Source organism: Pantherophis guttatus, chromosome 10 (assembly GCF_059756535.1).
Source record: "Pantherophis guttatus breed Tessera chromosome 10, ASM5975653v1, whole genome shotgun sequence".
NCBI lineage: Eukaryota > Metazoa > Chordata > Lepidosauria > Squamata > Colubridae > Pantherophis > Pantherophis guttatus.
This window is the reverse complement of record NC_142072.1, coordinates 24,467,396-24,487,997: the sequence shown is the minus strand read 5'-3', so window position 1 is coordinate 24,487,997 and position 20,602 is coordinate 24,467,396. Positions and strand designations below refer to the sequence as shown.

At 43.0% G+C, this 20,602-nt stretch overlaps 1 protein-coding gene across 4 annotated transcripts in view; it reads right to left on the bottom strand.

Moving 5' to 3' along the window:
* The window catches only part of KCNQ4 (potassium voltage-gated channel subfamily Q member 4), a 160,798-nt gene that overhangs the window by 25,872 nt on the left and 114,324 nt on the right, over nucleotides 1-20,602 (bottom strand). For all 4 annotated transcript variants that reach the window (XM_087876805.1, XM_087876806.1, XM_060691415.2 and 1 more), the window contains exons 8-11: nucleotides 18,121-18,209; nucleotides 12,857-13,012; nucleotides 1,110-1,327; nucleotides 263-365 (exon numbers count right to left, since the gene is read on the bottom strand). In XM_087876805.1, the coding sequence (XP_087732931.1) occupies nucleotides 263-365; nucleotides 1,110-1,327; nucleotides 12,857-13,012; nucleotides 18,121-18,209 (566 nt within the window). The remainder of the gene's footprint in view (nucleotides 1-262; nucleotides 366-1,109; nucleotides 1,328-12,856; nucleotides 13,013-18,120; nucleotides 18,210-20,602) is intronic.

Here is a 20,602-nt window from a genome sequence, read left to right as displayed (position 1 = left end):
TATTCAGCATGAGACCCTTTCCCTTCTTCCTTTAAAGCCAACTCTAATTGGCTTTAATGTCAATTTCTTTAATCTCAATTTCTCTTGAGAGCAACATCTAGGCTACAAAAAGGCTATTCTATTTGGCTGTGCAATCCCAAATGCTGAAACTTTGATTTGAGAGGACCAGATGCTTCAAAGCAAAGGAAGGATTTCTCCAGAGGCCACCTTGTGAACCCAAACCTGGAGTTCTTAGCTTTGATTCCAGCTTTACAGAACTCACCTGACTGCTCGGATCAAGGTCTTTACAGTAGGCATGATGTCTTCAAAAGTCAAGTCACATTGATGGGTCTTCTCCTCACTACTTTCCTCTGTAGGACCATCAGCTGTGGATGGAAACATGACTTGGTGGGAGGACTAGCCTCTAGGTCAGGGTTTCCCAACTTTAGTCATTTCAAGATATGTGGACTTCAGCTCCCAGATTTCTTCAGCCACTGTGTTGGCTTTGAAATTCTGAGACTTGGATTCCAAACATCTTAAAAGTTGCTGAGGTTGGAATGCACTGTCCTAGGGGAAATGTGTGGAATATAAACATAAGAAACTATTTAATAAAATATACCAAATAGTAAAACTACCACTCCCTTGGATTGCAAGGCGATCAAACCGGTCAGTCCTAGAGGAGATCAACCCTGACTGACTGCTCTTTAGAAGGCCAGATCCTGAAGAGGAAACTCAAGTACTTTGGCCACCTAATGAGAAGGAAGGACTCACTGGAGAAGAGCCTAATGCTGGGAAAGATTGAGGGCAAAAGAAGAAGGGGACGACAGAGAAGGAGATGGCTGGATGGAGTCACTAAAGCAGTCGGCGTGAGCTCAAATGGACTCTAAGGGATGGTAGAGGACAGGAAGGCCTGGAGGAACATTGTCCATGGGGTCGCAGACACGACTTTGCAACTAACAACAATAACAAAAACTACCACATTTCGAACTCTTCAGAAACATAAGAAGAGATGGAATAAACACAAATAATTCTTAGCAAGCTTGGTTGATTTCCTCTTAAAATCAACTATTATGAATTAAAACCATATGAAAATTTCCCAACCTCCAGCTTTGGGTACTTCCAAAATTTACCATCCACTGGTGTCCGAGGCTTCAGTCTCAATGAGGTCCGGAACTTGGTCCTGTCATTGAAGCTCCAGCTCTTCTGTACCTTGCTGGGGCTGATGCCTTCGTTGACGTTCTCTGTACTGGGGGAGCGATGGAGTGGAGGCACCAGATGCTGCTTCCCCCGGCTACCTTGCTTCTGAGAATTGCTCACTCGGATGCGGTCTTTGAGTCCCATTTTATTGCTGGAAAGGGTTTAGAGTGGAAGTTAACTGAGGAACGTGTGAACTGGGGAGGATGCAAAGCCACAGCTGAAGGGGGCCCTAGACTCAAATCTGCTGCACTCCTCTGCTTACCCTTTGAACAGGTTACAGTTTTGATCACAACAGGCTCATTGGCCCTGAAATCCTATACAGCTCAGATAGTCCTCAACTTACAACTGTAACTGAGCCCAGAATTCAATTATAAGCCATACTGGTTGTTAAAAGGGTCACCACACGACTGTGCCTGATTTTATGACTTTCTGAGGCAGTTGTTAAGTGAATCATGCCTGTTATTAAATGAGCACCATAGTCACGAATACTAATAGCAATAGCACTTAAGACTTATATTCCTCTCCACAGCCCTCTCTAAGCGGTTTACAGAATCAGCATATTGACCCCAACATTCTGGGTCCTCATTTTACTGACCTTGGAAAGATGGAAGTCTGAGTCAACTTTGAGTCATTCAGAATCGAACTCCTGGAGTGAGCAGTGAGTTAGCCTGCAGTACTGCATTCTAACCACTAAGAGATCTATTGTGTACAATGAGCGTTTTTTGCTGGAAATTTGAAGTAAATGCCTATTTCCAGCAAAAAAAAAACAAAAAACAAAACCATCATAAATCACAGTCATATGACTGTGGGATCCTGCAAATGAGGATACCAAGTGTCCAAAATCAACCACATGACTGCAGTGGGGAGGGTCTTATTGAGACTTTATATCTAGGTTGTAAATAGCTCCATGGGGGTCTGTCATAACTTTGAATGGTCGTAATTTGAGGTCTTTATGTAGAAACCCCTAAACATGGATGAGAATCAGAAGGAAAGTTTGGTCCCCAAATATAAACACTTGGAATAAAATAACTAAGTATTTTAGCAGATCAGCATTCAAACCTGAAATAATACTTTAGTCAATGAGAACTTCTATCCTGCACTATTTTTTTTTTCTGTATACACAGTAATACTATAGTATGTCTAAGCTGCCTCCTTATGTTTGCTTCTGTTTCGCTGTGCAGTGACAGTCTGCCATGAACTCTCAGGAGGGTTGACAGGACAGGCAATGCTTTGGGGAAAATGAAAGTGACTTCTGTATCTCCCTGAGATGCTGCTTCAAAGTCAACCAACTGGGAAAGGAAAGGAGCTGCATACTAACCTACACTTGAAGTGACTATTCTGAAAACATCTTGCTTGAACCTGATTGGTCATTGGCAAGGGGGGGCGGTCAGCAATGGGAGGCAGTTAAGTGAGGGAAAGGTTGAATTTAGGGGGTTTGGTGCATGATTCTCAGTTCTGGCTATGCATTACTGCTGTACACTTAAAACTATACTTTTGTCAACAAATGGAGCTAAGGATCATTTCCACTTAAATAAGTGTTTCTCAACCTTGGTAGCTTGAAGATGGGTGGACTTCAACTCCCAGAAACCCCCAGCCAGCGCTGCTGGCTGGGGGATTCTGGGAGTTGAAGTCCGCCCATCTTCAAGCTACCAAGGCTGAGAAACACTGACTTAGATATTTAAGTAGTGGCAGGACTGAGAGTGTGTCAACTTGATCCTCTTGTAGGAACCTTGGTTTTGCTTTTCTGGAGATGTGCTCAACGATTCCCCTTCCGATTGAGGGGCCAAGGATTGTTAACTAACATATATCTCTCCCACTACCACCAACTTGTCTTTGCAGGTAGAAAACAAGCATATAAGGAAGGTAAGGTTTCCCCTGTAGCACTAGTTTTCTGTAAAAGATTAAATAAAAAGTCTCAATAAAATATTTTTAAAAATATTTTTTTTAAAAAAAAAAAGTCTCCATGCAAATCCACACCAACTTCTCTGCAGCACCCACCTCATTGTAGAATTTATGACTTTGGTGCAGTGCCTTCATTATCCATTTGTAGGGACTACAGGTTGGACCACAAGTCAAGCAGCTGATTTCAGTTAGAGAAAGGATAGAGGAAAAGGGCCCAAACTAGCTCATGCCACAACTCCATTCATAGTCCGGAGCCCTTTCCAAAATACTTGCAATACAGATTGAAAGGAAACAAGCAAACAAATCAAACATGAAACGTTAGAACAATTAAAAGATGAAGAGACTGAAAGACCCAACAAGACCAGGGATGCCTGCAGAGGAGATGTTTGGAAGCTCAGCAAGCTCAACACAAGATAAGCTGGCTGAGAGCTTTATTTAAGATAAGGCCAATAAACCAAGAACATCTTCCTTGATAGCAAGGGAAGGCCTACAGCCCAAGCAAATGTGGCTGTGGAAGGAAGAAGCCATTTTCCCCAGATAACACTTCTCCTTCCTTCCTAACAAGATATTTGACCCAACAGAAGAGAATACAGTGTAGCTCAGGATTGAACTGTGGAGTCCTTGATGCTCTCTGAGCTTGGTTGTTTCCTTGCAAACATTTCATTACCTGACTTAGGTAACCTCATCAGTGCTAGCTTTCTTTTGCTAGAAGAGACAGGGGTTTGCTCTCTACCCCGTTTCCCTGAAAATAAGACATCCCCTGATAATAAGCCTAATTGGGCTTTTGAGCCCATGCGCTAAAATAAGCCCTCCCTCCCGAAAATAAGCCCTCCCCGAAAATATTTAAACGCAGAGCTGGAAATCAGGTAAGACGGCAAGAGGAGCCCCATCTTGCTCCATGAGCCCCAAAATAATAAGACCTCCCCGAAAATAAGGCCAAGCGCTTATTTCGGGGTTCAAAAAATATAAGACAGGGTCTTATTTTGGGGAAAACATTTATTTATTGGTTCGATTTATATGCCGCCCTTCTCCGGAGACTCAGGGCAGCTTACAATGCGTTAAGCAATAGCCTTCATACTTTTGTATATACCTGCTTAGTGGGGCTTTTGCCCCCCCCCCAAGCAGTGTTCTTTTTTATACAAAGTCAGCTTATTGCCCCCACAATCCGGGTCCTCATTTTACCTACCTCGGAAGGATGGAAGGCTGAGTCAACCTTGAGCCTGGTGAGATTCGAACTCGCAGTAATTGCAGGCAGCTGGCAGCTAAGTGCTACTTAACAGCACTTTAGTCTGCTGCACCACCAAGGCTCTTCCAAGGCTATATACAAGTGACTTGTCCCTCCTAGGTTATGATCTTATTTAGTTGGGTAATGAAATGTCTGTAGGAAAACAACCAAGCTCAGAGAGCACCAAGGATCCTATGCTTGTCCCAATTTGCCTATTTGTTCAAAGTATCGGGGAGGATTCAGATGGAGATGGGTCTGTGGGGGACAAGAGCTAAAAAAAAAAAATCTAGATGGCAGCTACAACCATGTGATTGAAGCCCTGTGTCCTTTTTACATGCACATCACTTGCAACTATTTGTTGTGGCCTCGCCCTCTGAGCCTGTCCCATCGGAGGAAGAAAGCTCCGAGCATGAGGAAGAGGAGTCAGACAGGCCTCCCTCTCCAGGCCCCTCCCCTCTGGCATTGTCTCAGGTGCCGGCCGAGGGAGAGGAGATCAGTAGGGAGACAGCTGGCTCGGATCAGAGTGACGAAGAAACATCATTCCTGGACGCACGCCTCCGAAGGCGTGATAAACGTTTGCAGCAGCTTAGGAGGCATGCTAGGGATTAGAACTGAGTCACTGGACCACACCCCAGAGACTATATAATAGAGGGTGGTGGTCAGTGATCCTTGTGACGAACAAAAGTAAACCTTGGATAGTCACTAAAGCCTCGTTCGGAACTGCGGAGAGAAATATTGTTTCTGCTTGGACTTTTTGCACGTTAAGTACCTTATCTTTCTGTTTGTGAAAATAAAGGCATTTGGCAGACGGTGTGTCTATCACTGCCAAGTGGGAGATAAGACCTGGGTGCGTTCCAAAGTGTTTCCTTAACCCTCGGCTGGCTGCGTTTGTGTGTGTGTGGGTACGGGGACAGATCACTATTAGGTAGATAAATATTTTGTTTCACACAAGTGCAAAGGGGATTGTGGGTAGTGGTGGTGGTGAAAAATCTCAAGCCACATCAGTAATAAAGTCCTGCCCAGGGGTGAAATCCAGCAGGTTCTGACAGATTCTGGAGAACAGGTAGCGGAAATTTTGAGTAGTTCAGAGAACCGGCAAATACCACCTCTGTCTGGCCCCAGAGTGGGGTGGGATTGGGGAGGGAATGGAGATTTTGCAATATCCTTTCCCCCGGAGTGGGGAGAGAATGGGGATTTTGCAATATCCTTCCCCCAGGAGTGGGGTGGGAATGGAGATTTTGCAGTATCCTTCCCCTGGAGTGGGGAGAGAATGGAAATTTTGCAATATCCTTCCCCCAGGAGTGGGGAGGGAATGGGGATTTTGCAATATCCTTCCCCCCGGAGTGGGGAGGGAATGGGGATTTTGCAATATCCTTCCCCCGGAATGAGGATTTTGCAACATCCTTCCCCCGGAGTGGGGTGGGAATGGAGATTTTGCAATATCCTTCCCCTGTCACGCCCACCAAACCACGCCCACCAAGCCGCGCCCACAGAACCGGTAGTAAAATATTTGAATTTCACCACCGGTCCTGCCCCTTTCTGAAATGTGTTGCATGTGCAATGAATGTAAAAAAAAAAAGGAGGGGCTTCAATCACAGCATTGCAGTTATATCCTTCCAGAGGAATCTAACCCCTGTTAACCCTAATCAAAACTAACATATGTTTCAGTTACTAACTTTAGCTAACTCTACCTGAGGTAGTTTGCACTCTCAAGAACCATGGAAATGTTTGCGCTAGCAGAACGTTCAGCTTTATGAATTTGTTCAACTAACCAAATCACTTGGGTTCATATCACAACCCTAAGTCACTGGAAAAATTAACCAAGTTAAACCTAACCAATTGTAGCATTTTTAGTAGCCACAGCCAAATAGATGAAATAGGACAGCTTTATGATATGCCATCTCAGATGGTGTCTTTTTGGATGAGGGATCCAGAACCAAAATGCAAAACACAAATTGCTTTTCCTTTTCAAGGATGTTTGGTCCCTCAGTTCTGCTCAGAACCAAAGAGAGAACTCCACAGATCCAAATGGCACTTGACCTAACAGATCCAGCAATGGCTTGGCCAAGAATTTGACTTCGGTGGCAGAGCTTCTTTTTCTTCCCACCCAAGCAGAAAACGGTAATTTCTGACCTCACTGTTAAATTTCTTCGCTAACCATTTCCCACGGGCCTAAGATAAACATAAATTATAATCCCTTGCTCGCAACCATTGTCTCCATCCTACTCAGCTTCAAGCATGCACTGAATAGCACTTTGGGCTCATGTCTTGATCAAGGGTATCCACCAGGTATGATGATTAAAGGTGGCCACAATAGTAAAATCAAAGTTCTGGATGGACCATTGCACCTAGAAAACAGGCAAATCTTCATGTCCCTGTCATTAACCACCAGCCTGAAGACATTTCTCTTTCTCTTCTTCTTGAGTTGGACAATTCTGCTTCCAGCTGGCAAATAGAAGATTACAAAAACAAAAACTGGTGGCTATCACCTCCTTCTTCCTGTTTGATTTTGCTTGCCATCATTCCTTTTGGCAGAGAGGAAAGGCATAGCAGCCTTAAAAGGCTGATTGGTCACCAAATGGGAAGAGTCAAAAATCTAGAATGATGGGTTGGTGAAAGGGGATGACACAGTAGAACAGTGTCTTTGTGTGTATGTGTCAGGAGTGGGGAAATCCCAGCATCTGAGAAGAAGGAAGGATAGAATTTTACCATCTGTAAAAAAAAAAACAACTGTTCCCTATAGCTCTTAGGGAACTGGCAAAATCAGAAGCCCCTGATTTTGTGGACATGGAAAGTTGTGCAATGTCAGCTTAGCCCCCAATGTAGAATTGCCTGTGATCCAAAGGAGATGAAACGGTTCTTACTGGACTGAAGGGGCATCCAATGAAATAGGAAAGGTTGCCTCACCCATGCCTAGCATAAAGAAATCACCGCATTGTGGACCTCAAGGCCATCTATAGCTCAAAGCATGAAGAAATGCCTCCAGATTTATAGGAACTGCAAGGTCCAGGAAATTAATTCCTCTTTTCAGCAAGGGTCTGAGAATGGTGGAATGAAAGCAAGATAAAATTGGCATGCAGAAATGCCAGTTGCCAAACTTGGTTCAGAGAGAGAGTTTGGTGTAGCAGTGAAGCATCGAACTAGAAACCAGGAGATCAGGAGTTCTAGTCTCACCTTAAGCACAAAGATAACTGGGTGACCTTGAGTCAGTCCCACTGTCTCAACCCTAAGAAAGGATGAAATGGCAACCATCTTGCCAAGAAAATTGCAGGGACTTGTCCAAGGCAGCTGCCAAGAGTCCATCTTGGCTCAAAGGTACCACCCACATCACAAAAAAAAAAAACCCTTGGTTAGCTATCTTAGAGCCATTAATGGACATAATTCTCACTGCGCAGCTGGCTAAGCAAGGAATCACAAGTGGCCTTTTTCTCCATAAAGTTTGTTTAACAAAATATCCTGTTTGCAATGGGGTTTAAAGCTGCAGGTATGATTTGAACTTAGGGAAATAGTTGATATTTCAGAAATCCCATCCCATTCCCAAGTAACACCTAAGCAACATTTTTTGACCAATCCTCCAACAAGCACCAGGTTTTTATTGGATACCTTTCGTGCGTTGTTCCCCCAACGTGGCTTCATCCAGCTGTGTTGGACTACAGTGGCCCAAAAGCAGTAGTTTAGGGATGAAGGGCTGTAGTACAAGAGATTTGGAGGACAACTTTGGGAAAAATGCCTTAGTATTTCAAAAAGAGAAAATGACAAGAACTGAATTGCTATACTTGCTTTACAGAGGTGACTCTATACCAGTTCAGGAGCCAATGGATTGATTCTTGGGAATTGTTTTCCTCACTCCCAAGAAATATTTTTGTCATGCTGCAGTAGCTTTCATAATTCAAGAAGATACATTCCTGTGTTCTAAAGCTACTAGACCTGCCACATGTCTGGCTCGCTTTTGCTACATTAGCCCTGTGAAGATCTGAGATCTCCACCTGAAACAAGCTATGAAGGAATAAGGTAGCCGCAACAGCACTGGTCTCTGGTCACAGCCATGGCCCAGCAGATTCCAAAAAGAGAAGTGAAGACCTCTTTTTTTTAATGAATCACAGGCGGATAGTTTGTCATCTAATTTGCAAGAATGTCTTTGCACAATGACTGGAGGCATTGTGAAAGGGTCACTCTGGGAGGCACCATCACAATGATCATTCACCTGCTAATTTCTCACCATCTTGCAAGAATGCACCGTTGAGATCATCCACATTTCCCATGGAGGAAAACTGGCAGCTCTTTTTGGGCTGTCTTACTGGGCAGCATGGTCATCAGTGTTGATTTTCTTGAGGAACTTCAAAGCAACTCTGCATTCTCAGGTGAGTTGCCTTTTTCCAGGAAGGGCAGAGGACCCTGTTTTTTCCACCTTGGATTGGAGATTGTTCCAACAGCCAGTTTTCAATCTCCAGAATTCCCCGTTCCTTTAGTCTTTCCCCCCATGCAGCTCAATTAAGAAAACTGGAATAACTTCAGGGCCAGCCCTAGGGTAAAATTTCCAACAAGGTCAGATTCCTTCTTCAGCTGAACATAGTTTGGGTGAGACTTCTCCCATGACAATCGCCAAGTCTTAATGTCATGGACAGAAGAAAAAGGGCATGAAATTGTACATAATCAAGATTCTTTCAATACCTTTTACTGTATGGTTCAATTTGACAAGCCAATGGACTAAGTCTAAATCTTTCCAGGACTGCTAGATTATCCAGCCAAGGTGTTCATGGATTGCATCCATATCTCAAATCCAAATCTGTCCATTTGTAAGAATTGGAATCACTACATCTGGAAGGAGGAGGGAGAAGTTCCTGTCTTCATGCATTCATGTTTCCAAGTGGCTACCACTGGCCCTAAGAGTTATTCCAGACCCAGAATATAATCAGGCAGCTACACGAAGGTAAATCTCCAGCACAGCTTTATACTTTTGTCTGAAAGTAGAACCTGAGGAAACCAATCTTTCTGATTTGAGATTTGGGAGTATGAAAAATCAGAGAGAAACACAAAAACTCCCAAAATAAACTGAAGCGAGGTTGAGGTACAAAGTGTCATGATGGTGGCCCACTAGATTACTATCTTGGCCTGAAATGATTAATCGCATTCCATATTAGACCAAACCTTCAACCATCAGGTACTGTTGTCCATTAGGTTTACTCTCCACGACTCAAGGAACATAGAACCCTTTTAGAATCATTTCATAGTTGGTTGCTTTGGGAACCTGGACAAATTCTCCTGCCCTACATTTTAAACATCCTAAGAAATCCATAGCATGTTGAAGTGTTTTGACTTCTTTTAATTAATCCAGCTAGTCTCTTAGTGTCATCAGAGGTCAACATAATGTGGCTGGGATGGTTGGGGCAAGGATGCAGAAGAGAAAAGAAGCAGAAAGTTTTAGAAGAAAGGAAGAATTCAGAAAGTGTTAAGTAGGAAGTGGGGTCCCTGGATTCTTTGTCTTCTGTCCCAATGTGGCCCATGTTGAATCCAAGTGCATTTGTTTTGAATCTTGCTCGAAAGCTGCACTGGAGACATACCATTATTTTTTTTCAGGAGAGCAAACGTATCTCCACCCTAGAAGGGCATCATAACAAGTGGGAAGGAAGGACATCCCCATGCACTTCTCCATTGCACATGATTTTTACAGCATGCCCTCTCGGATATTAAAAAAAAGGGAAGGGTTTGAATCAATGGGACAACATAATGCAAATAGAGTATGAACATCAAGTCAAGTCCCCAAACATCTCCTGGACAGCAGATCCAAAGCCTCGGTACCTCTGTTTCCAGCCGGTGGGAATCCGAAAGAAATTTCTTTTACTACTAAAGATCTGGCTAGAGAGAGGAGAAGGAAAACAAAAACAAAAACAAAAAAACCAAGAACAAAAAGAAGAGGGGGGGAAGAGAAGACAAGAAGGAAAAAGAAAGGAAGAGAGGGGAAAAGGTTAGTAAGGGGAAGGACAGAGGGGAAAGCCATGCTGAGGCCAACAGGACTTGATGAATGTTGTGAGAGCACCATCCACAGAACACCTCACTCAGGACATCCCAAAATTCACTATGATTCCCAATCCCATCATTGATATGGACAATTCACTTGGCCTCCATGAAACAAGCCAGCATCACCAGAGCTTGCTGGAGGAAAGCTTGGTTTTAAAAATGATCAGCGTAGTTCAGATCTGGAAATGGGCATATTGGCCAAGAAGATCACATTACTCATGTTCTTCTTGTCTATTGATAGCTCTTCCCAATATCTCCATTAAAGGGTCCTCCTCTTGACTTGTGAGGAAACCCAAAATAGAATAGCGTTTTCTGTTCTGTCAATCCCAATTGCTTCTTACAATCAGTTTACAACCAGTCCTCTGCTCTGAGACCTGGCTGCTTTTTAATATGAGTTTAACAGGTCTTCTGCACAGGCAATGAGCAAATAGGATGTCTCTCTGTTGCTTTCCTGGGTAACCATTCCCTAGACCTGTCATCGTTTCTTTATGCTTCTTTTGAACATAAGTTCATTGCTCTTCTGGAAGAGTGCTCAGTAGCCTTAGGACCACTGTTGATAGGTGCTGGGAAAACTATGCTAGGGAGCAACAGAGAAGCGCCTCTCATTTCTACTTTCTTGTGTGACTTCCACATCACCACTGATGGGGAGATGCTATTCAAGTTGATCTAAGCTTCTGAATCAGGTATAAGAGGTGATTCTACTTTGAAAGCCTGTTGTCCAAATCAAAATAGACCTGGAAGACTCTTCCCATGGAGTGAAGAGTCAACCTAAAGTGTCCATCTGACTGCACCAACAGAATGCTTGGTGAAATATGCAGTGGTGGGATTCAAATAATTTAACAACTGGTTCTCTGCCCTAATGACTGGCTGGGTGGATGTGGCCATGATGGGTGTGGCCAGGGGGTGTGACAGGCAGCACTTGGCCTCCTGCAACCCACTGGGAGCAAAAATAGGCCGCGGGGGGCATGCGCCCTCCCCGTGCCCCATTTTGGGTCTAGTAGGCCTCCCTGCAGCCTCCTGGGAGCAAAAACAAGCCGTGGGGGAAGGGGAGGGGCAGAGAGGGGAGGGGCCAACCAGCAATTCAACAACCGGTTCCGCTGAAGTGGTGCGAACCGGTTGAATCCCACCACTGGAAATATATCAGCTTGTGTTCATAACAAAGCTTGTAAAGGTATTATGGGGGAAATATTTTTTTTACACTGGAACAGCCAAAGGTGATTTAACACTAATGTCCTGGGTTAGGGACATGATGAAGACATGTGGACATGTCTATGGAGATTCTCAATCATTCAGTTCATTATTGTCCCAAAGGTGCTTTTTCTAAAAGCAACTGGACTTGATTTTTTTTCAGTTCAGTTCCAAAATTGTTAGATTATACTAATTATATTGTTTCTTGCAAATATAATTATAAATCATGTTTAAACCTTATGGGGGCTTAAGACAACCTTTCCCCCTTAAAAACCCTATTCCTTCAAGAAAAAAACAATCTCATGGAGACTTTTTTTTCCTACTTGGAGAAGTGAAGAGAGAAAACACTACCCTTCCTCACATCCCTGATTCAGATGTTTGGTCTTTCCACTTCCGGTGACACCACAATGTGAATTAGAAATATCACTTGAGGACCTAAGGAATTATTGTAAAATGTGGGCCCTGGTTTCCTGATTTGACCTCCCTTGTCTCTAAGCATTGATGCAGCAAACAATTCCCTTAGTCCCCTTGAGTTATTTCCATTTTCAGTGCTGCTTCTCCTTTCACCCTCCCCAACACGTTATTGCCCCCTACCTCAGCAGGAGATTCAGACCACCAGCACCTCTTGTAGGAAAACCTACCGTCCTGCTGCCTCCCTCTCTCTGAGGAGGGAATAAAAGCAGACGCCGCCATTTTAAAGGGAAGGGTTACCTTAGGCGCAAACACTTGGGTGACGGAGCTTCTTCTTCTATCCAGCTTCCGGAAATGAATAGGGAATGGAGAAGTGATGAGAAGATGGTCAGAGAAATAGGAATCAAGGGAGGCAGAGAGGAGGAGGAGAGAGAGAAAAGATGATGAAATGAGGTGGACTGCAAAGGAGACTTGGAAGAAGGTGGAAACAGTCCAGACCCAGCCATACTGACTCTCTTTCTGGAAAGAAACTGGTGCTGAAAATGTTTTGCCACAAGTCCTGCTAGAAAATGAGATTCTGGGTTAGCCATGATGTTGTGTGTGTTGGGTTCATCTTTTTGGTGGCACCACCTAGATTTCTCCCTTGAAAATGTAACTATGAAAATGATCCCAGGGTGGGGGTGTAACGATGGCCTCCAGCCAGAAGAAAGAGATAAAGAATTGTGCATGGTTCTGCCTTTCTTTCAAGGGTCAAGGAGGAACCCAACGGAAGCCAACTCAACTCGTACCACATGTAGAAACAAACAAAGGAGTAAAACCAGGAGGGAGCAGCAGCACAAGACAGAGTCCACACACCAGAGAGAAAGAGAGAGAGAGAGAAGGGCATGAGACACACCAGGGGCACGAAAACGTGCAAGGAGGTGGCATCAACCCTACCTTTCTCCTGTGCAAAAAGTAGGAGTGGAGGCTTTCAGGCCAGAGGTGAAGGAGTGATACGACGGTGGAGCTCCATCAGGAAATTTCCTCACCTGAGAGATCCTAAGCCCTCCGTTGCGAGCTCGGTGCAAGTTTTCAAACATAGGGACCAGTTCTCTAGGGTTGGGTTCAAATAAAAACATGGAGAAATTAAAAGCTTTCAAATGGGAGAGAAAGGTGGGAAAACAAGCAAGCAAGCAAAAAAAGTAGAATGTCAAGGAAAGTCTTAAAATGGAAGGGGATTAAGAGAGAGAGAGAGAAACAGAGAGAGAGAAACAGAGAGAAAGAGACAGAGAGAAAGAGACAGAGAGAGAGAGGCAGAGAGAAAGGCAGGAAGGAGAAGCAATGAAAAACCTAGCAGAAATTTAACAAAATTAAAACAAACATATTTGTGGACCACTGCCCATAAATTCTTCAGGAAAAACTTGTTTTTTTTCCCATAGGAGAAAATAATAGGAATCACCTAATGGTTTTGTTTTCTTGATTGACTTATCTGGATAGACTACATTGATTGGCATTGCTTCTAGAATTACGGTACACGTCTAATGGGTTACACTGGCCTCTGTTCACATGTTTAATTTAACTCCAAATCTAATTTAGAAATTAATCCATTTCTTAGTTTGTGGAATATGTGGAACTATAAATCAGCCAAATGGCTTACATGCATAAAATACACTAAGCCACAAAAAGTGAACGATCAAACTGTCTAAACTTAGCAAACAAAGCCAAATTTGTAAGTAATTTGGTTAAGTGTGTTGTAGAAACACTAATTTATGAGCACAAGTTCCAATTTTGGGAGGACAGGTGAACAAGTTGTCATGAATTACCATAATTTTGTTCCGAGTGTAATCCAAGCTGCAACCCAGACATTCTTCAGATCTGTAGAACATTTGATTCAGAACTATCTAAGGCAACAGTACCAATCAATGAATCTTACCATTAATTGAAATATTCAGTCTTCAATGCTAAACAATGCCCCATTTCATACTGTTGGATTGTTCGTCATTGATAGTGTTCAGTAATAAACATTATTGAATTCAGGATGGCTATGAAACTTATTCTATATATGTCTCCCAAGGGCAGGTAAGCATACAATAAATATACATGGCAACTGAAATTAGTTCAAAAGGTTTGCAAAAGGAAGAAGCAAGACAAAAGGGATGAAAAGCTAATGCTGGCCAGACTTCCATATTGGACTTTGGCTTGGAAAATAATTTGATATGGAACTAATCCCACAGAAGAACTGTCAATTCTTCCTCATTGGATGTCTTCAAGTAAAAGATGGAGTGCTGGACTGTTCCACCAACTCTAGATTGTGGGCTCCTTGGTACTCTCCAAACTTGGTTGCTTTCTTGCAGATGTTTCATTACCCAACTAGGTAACATCATCAGTGCTAGAAGGGAGTGGGGTTTGCTCTCACTTTATATACAAGTGGCTTGCCCTGTCAGTGTTGGTGGAAATATTCTCGGCGGTTCCTTGACTAGCCTGTTGTTCCTTGTTTGACTATTCGTTTGAGCTGGTATTTTCTTGATTGGGATATTGTTTACTTTTCCATTGTTGGTCTAGTGTTAATTTTGGTGTTAATATCTGCTTATCTGTGTGTTAATTGCTGGCAAGGTTTTTTTTTTTGTTGTTGTTGTTCTTTTGTTTCCTTTTTAGCTTTTTTATTGCCTTTTTGGAGTGGTTTATCTCAATGTGCCTGTTGATGGCTGATCTGTCTATGTGCCAGGTTCCCAGAAATTCTCTAGCATTTTTGGACTTAGCTTGGTTTTGGATGCTCAGTTTCCCAGTTGAAATTATGGTGATGTCTATCCATGTGTTGTGCAATTAAGGAGTCTTCATCATGTCTTTTGACTGCTAGTTGGTGTTTCTGGATGCATTCTGTTAGTCTTCTGCCTATTTGTCCTGTATGTCAGAGATCACCAAGGACCCTACAGATCAGTCTTGAGCTACAAATATTCTCTTCTGTTGATACAAATCTAGATTCACTATACTCAATAGCAACAAGAAGGCTAATAAGATCTCCTCCATATCTGACTCTAGGGCCAAGCAGAATCTGAATTTAGGAGTCAGAGTCAAAGAGTACTGGATAGCCAATATGGCTTGAATATAAGGGCATAGCCCAAAAATGATCTAAGAATTACAACTGGCGGAGAGTGCTTTGCTTATAAAGTATGTGCTATTGGTGCTAAGTTATATTGACTTTCACATCATTACTGTTAAGCTCTAAAATTATTTGCATCAATGGGTCAAGTATAAGTAATTTGAAGCAAATACTAGGAGGGTTTTCCTTTTTCATAATGATGTTTCTCTACAGAGGACACAAAGAACTTCCAACTCATAAGATCTTCCATTTGGACCAGTGTAAATTGGGGTGGAGATCATAGTCATCATTAAAACAACACTACTCCAGATCAGTGGTTTGTCCATGAAGGAAGAAAATAGGTCTCCATACCATGGCCAGGTGCTCTGGACTATCCTATATATATTTTTGGGGGGGAGGGGGAGAAAGAAAGATGGGGTGCAATTTCATGACCAGACCACTGAATAGGGGAAGATGTCTTCTCCCTGATGTTTGGCCAATGTTAATCTTTGGAAGTTTCCACTTAAGCAATACTATCCATCATAAAGGGGGCAGGTTTTGCATAATCTATTCTTTCTCCTTAGTGCAGAAACAGTAGCCTTCCTGGAAAAAAAAAAAGTTTTCTTATGAATTTGGTCAAACCCACCAAAATTTGCATTCAGCACTGAATGAGTCTGCAATTCAAAAAGCTTCACGATGCAGCTTCCAAGCCAGTGTCATGTACATTCAGACAAAAGTCCTTGAGATAAAGATGCTTGGTATTGTATTTTTTTTTAATGTCTTCCCCCCTAAAAAATGTCAGATATTTTGAAACAGGGAAAAAAGTGAAATGACAGCCTAGGCCTCCTGATTCTTCTTTTAATCCATCTTTCCACATAAGGGGAAAGTGTAGCCGGTGATAATAAATCTACTGCAAATCTTCTCTTCCCTTATTACACTGGTTAATGCAATTTGTGATTTACCAAGCCACACACGGTAGTCGTGTGGCATGGAAGTGTATGGAAGTAAATCAAGGGTGTCATCTTCTTGGTCTCCTTGTTTATTCAAAAGATCCATGGGAAGGACCCTATGCCAAAAGTAGCCAATCATGAGCTGTAGAAACTTTGGTCCTTGTTACCACATTTCTTCTCACTTACTTTCCCCACTTCTATCTTCCTTCCTATCACCTTCTCCTGTTCTTGGAGGAGGATCTAATGTCAAGATGTCTATCATGCCTGCATGATTCAAGTTCCACCCCTTTTTACATGCAGATGCCATCTTGCCATTTTTATTTCTCCCCAGGTGGACACTCAGACCCTCCAAATACAAGTTTCCCCTTATTCTATAAGGGACACAACCATGAGTTTAAGTAATTGTGGTTTCCAGTTCTAGTAGGAATGAACTGGTGAAGTGGAGTTGAAGTCCCACCTTTGGGGAAGGACATGATGTGGTGTTCTTTTGGTGAGATCAGCCTCTTGCACATAGTGTTCTCAAAGTCAATTAGTGCTATCTGTCTTGGAGGTGCTGAGCCAACTCCCCACTTAAACACAACTCCTAAAACAGGGATGGCCATGGGCATCACAATCTGCAAGATAGTAAGGATGGTGTCGCTAATGAAGCCCCACCCCTTTTAAATATATGCACGCATTATGTTCCATTGTGATGCTACATCTGTCACTTTACAGATGTTAGCACTCCCCATAGATGCCTCTCGATGCTTCTCAGTGAAATTCCTGAGTATGCCCACTCAGTCCCTCTGCTAGTTGCTTTTGGATGTACAAGCCACAGCTTTCCCCCTCAAATAATCATTTTTAATTGTTGTTTTGTGCTGCTTCTGCCTGTTTGGTCTTTAGTTTTGTTTTGATTTTTGAAGGTAGTCACTTGATTCCACAGAATTTGTCTCCTTTGTATTTTCATCTTGTTCTATGTTGAAGACAACTGCAAACCTTCTTGTGTACTAAACATTAGAAAAGTGGGAGATGCATTTAGAAAAATAAGACACAGAGGTTCTTGTGGGCTGCCACAGGCTTCTGCTTGAGACTATGAAAACGTGGTCAAATAAGTCTTGCAAGAGGGTGGCTTTTTGATTGAATAAATTATGCTTAACAATAATATTCTACCCTGCATGTATATGCACGTGTGACCCCATGCATGTCTACATGTATGCAAAGGTCCAGAATCACACTCCCATTAATAGCCCAGTTCCTACCCTCATACCTCTCCATTAGTCTCCATTGCAGCTTCCACCACCTAGAAGATCCTGGAGCCCAGTTTGAGTGGAGGAAACATCACATGTTATGAAAGATGTGGATGGAATTATGATGCCTTATGAAGAGGGCACAGAATCTGAACATTCAAAACCCAGCAAACATGTTCAAAGGAAGGGATTTTCGAAGCCTCAGCCTCACTGGTTAATCCTTTCCCCATGGCCAGTTCCTTCTTCTGCAATGAAGCATAATTAATCTACCACCTTCTCCTGATGGATGGGATTTAAACATTGGGATTGGATAAGAACTGATTTATCAAAGGAGCTCTGTGTAAGGCAATGGCCACTTGCAAGGGAGTTGAAGGCCAGATGAAAGGCACTTCGCTATCTGTCAAAGCAGAAAACAACATCTCCCCACCATCAAAAGATAGTTAGAAAGAAGATCAATGGGATCAAAGAAGCTAAAGGACACATGCATCCAATTTCTAGATTCTGTAACCTAATCCTGCTTTCCTTTCCAAAAATTTAATGAATTAGACTCCAAGAGAATCTAGCATTCTTGACTGTGGGCAGCTGCTAAAGTTGCCTGACACTCACCTTGAACCAACACAAGAATATCAGGCACCAAATATCCACCATCTACCACGGATAGATGCCAGGAGAACAAGGCCACCATACAATCCCCATTAATTTCTCTGCCCTGTTCTCCCATAAAGTGACTCATTAATTTCCCTGGAAATGTGGCAGCAACCAGAGTAGGAAAAAGAGGCATATTTAACCCTACCGATTACTCGCACAAGTTTGGCTCTCTCTGATCTATTTTCCCTACTTCGGTCCATCTCTTTGCAATTACCATCAACTTGCTCTTTCTGTTTCGTTGGTTATGATTTCCAAGGAACACCTGCCCCCAAGCTCTAACTGCCATCCCTTGAACCCCCAATGTAACTTCACACATACCTAAAAGATGGAAGCATGCTGTCATAGTAACACCAGGTAGCAGTCAGGTAGGATCGGTTGATGTCTGTGGAGTAGAGGCGCCAAGCAGCCTAAATCAAGGAGGAAGAACAGGAGAAGAGAGAGAGGTCAGAGCTAGACCAATTTAAGAGGGCTTCCTCTAATGTCTCCACCCAGCCTTAATGAAACAGGTAAGTAGAGTGGACCCCAATCCCACCCCTGGCATTCCTGGTTTGATGCATTTCCTTGGCGAAAGATCCCCAAGGGAAGGCTCAGATGCTCCAAGGAACAAGGTCATATGCATAGCACAGCCAGAGACAATTGGAAAGTCAGAACTTGAATGAAGAGATTAAAAATAATTTAATTAAAAGATTAAAGCTTCAAATAAAAGCATAATGGCCTTATCTTGCTAAACTCTAACCCCGGCTATAAAACACAGGCAGTATTTCTCCCAATGAGCTGCTTTTTCTCATCATCAGTCACCATCATTGGGTATTAATTCAGCCAAATTTATTTAATTCATTTTATTCGATTTTAAATTTTGTATATCTATGTGTTTTATTTCATGGCTGTGCACCGCCCTGAGTCCTTCGGGAGTAGGGCGGTATAGAAATTCAATAAATAATAATAATCATCATCATCATAAAGGGAGTCTTACCAAGAAGTCAAATAAGTAAAGATGACAAAAATACAACTCATAACTATGACAAATTTCAAAAGATGCAATAGCTTAAAGCAATGGCAGCATCCAGCTTCATGGCCCTTAATAAATACTTTAAACAATCAGCATGAAATATTGCTATTGTTCTCTTTGCTGGTTTTTCTGTCAGTATAGAGAAGCTAGGAGCAGGAGGAGAACTGGAGGAAATAGTGAACTGGTACCAAAAGAAACAGAAATGGGGTAGTGATGCTGCTCATCATCACGACCATCTTCACAAACCAGAATCCTGGTGCCTGGTGCTTTTTTTCTCCCCTTCTTCTAATCAGCATCCTGCTTATGATGAATTAACCAGGTTGACCTTCCTCCTAATCTCATCACTGTAAAACTGAGGCTATGACTTTGGTTAGAAGTGGCTCATGAAATCATAGTTAAGGGAAAACGTGGCATCCATTGTCTAGGTTGGCTGTCAGTATGTACGTGAAACCAAGTTAAATAGTAGGAAGGGAAAGGGAATAAATATTACTCTGACAAGTCCTGTAGTGGAGGGTAGAAATATTCACCAGATTGGATATTTCTAAATCAGAAATCCACAGACTATGGTACAGTGTCCACACAGGTCAAAAATGGAGACAACTTTTTTCTCTTGAGTTTGACAACATCTGCATGACCTTGTCAATGACTGTGTTTTCTGAATTGGACTCAAACAAAAAGCCCCCTTTTAAATAGGTTTTGTCACAGAGATGGGTAAAGTTGGTGCATCTCCTGAAGCTTTGCCCTACAACCCCCATCTTTCCAACCAAGAAGACCAGAAAAGCCTCCTTCATTTCTTTCAACATCTCAATACTAGGCTGTCTTCATTTCACACCTCTTGGAGGACATAGGCCAAGACCAAAGCCATGGAGATGATTGGACCTGGGCAGGGGTGGGTTCTACTTACCTTTACTGCCAGTTCACAATGAAATCATGTGCGCCTTGCTTCTGCGTATGCGCAGATCACTGATGATGACATCTGGGGCAGTGGATGGGGCCTCCTTCTGGTTTTACTATCGGTTCTTGCGAACCAGTTTGAACCAAGGGCAACCCACCACTGGACTTGGGGTGTTCCACATATAGGATTATTACTAAGAATGTGTGGAGACCAGGGGTGAAATCCAGCAGGTTCTGAAAGGTTCTGGAGAACCAGTAGTGGAAATTTTGAGTAGTTCAGAAAACCAGCAAATACCACCTCTGGCTGGCCCCAGAGTGAGGTGGGAATGGAGATTTTGCAGTAACCTTCCCCTGCCATGCCCACCAAGCCACGCCCACCAAGCCACACAATGCCCACCAAGCCATGCCCACAGAACCAGTAGTAAAATAATTTGGATTTCACCACTGGTGGAGACCTTCTCTCTCTCTCCCCCCCTCTCTCAAGAACTCTCAAATTGCAGCCACTCTAAATCTGGAGCTGCTTCTGCTGAGCTTTTTCTGGCTGATTGAGGGAAGGTGGGCGGGGGGGACTCCATTAGAGATTAATTATCAAGGAGAAAGAACAGGCAGACATATCCTGACCTTCTGGAAAAGAGGGGCTGTGTGAATTGGCTGTTGGTATCAGATGGGAAGAGAACAGCATCCTCACTCAGGAAAGAGGAGGGCAGAGCTGTGTCCCTAAGATAGTCTTGTGTGCCAAAACAACTGCGTGCATCCCTTTTGTCTTGCCCACCATCCATTTCCAGCTGTTGTTGGAGGCCTGTCAGCCCAGGAGTTGAATGGCAGGGCAAGGCTGCCAGAAGGAGACCTTTTGTTGCATGGATCCTCTGGACCACAGAGATAATGTGGTGTCAGAAG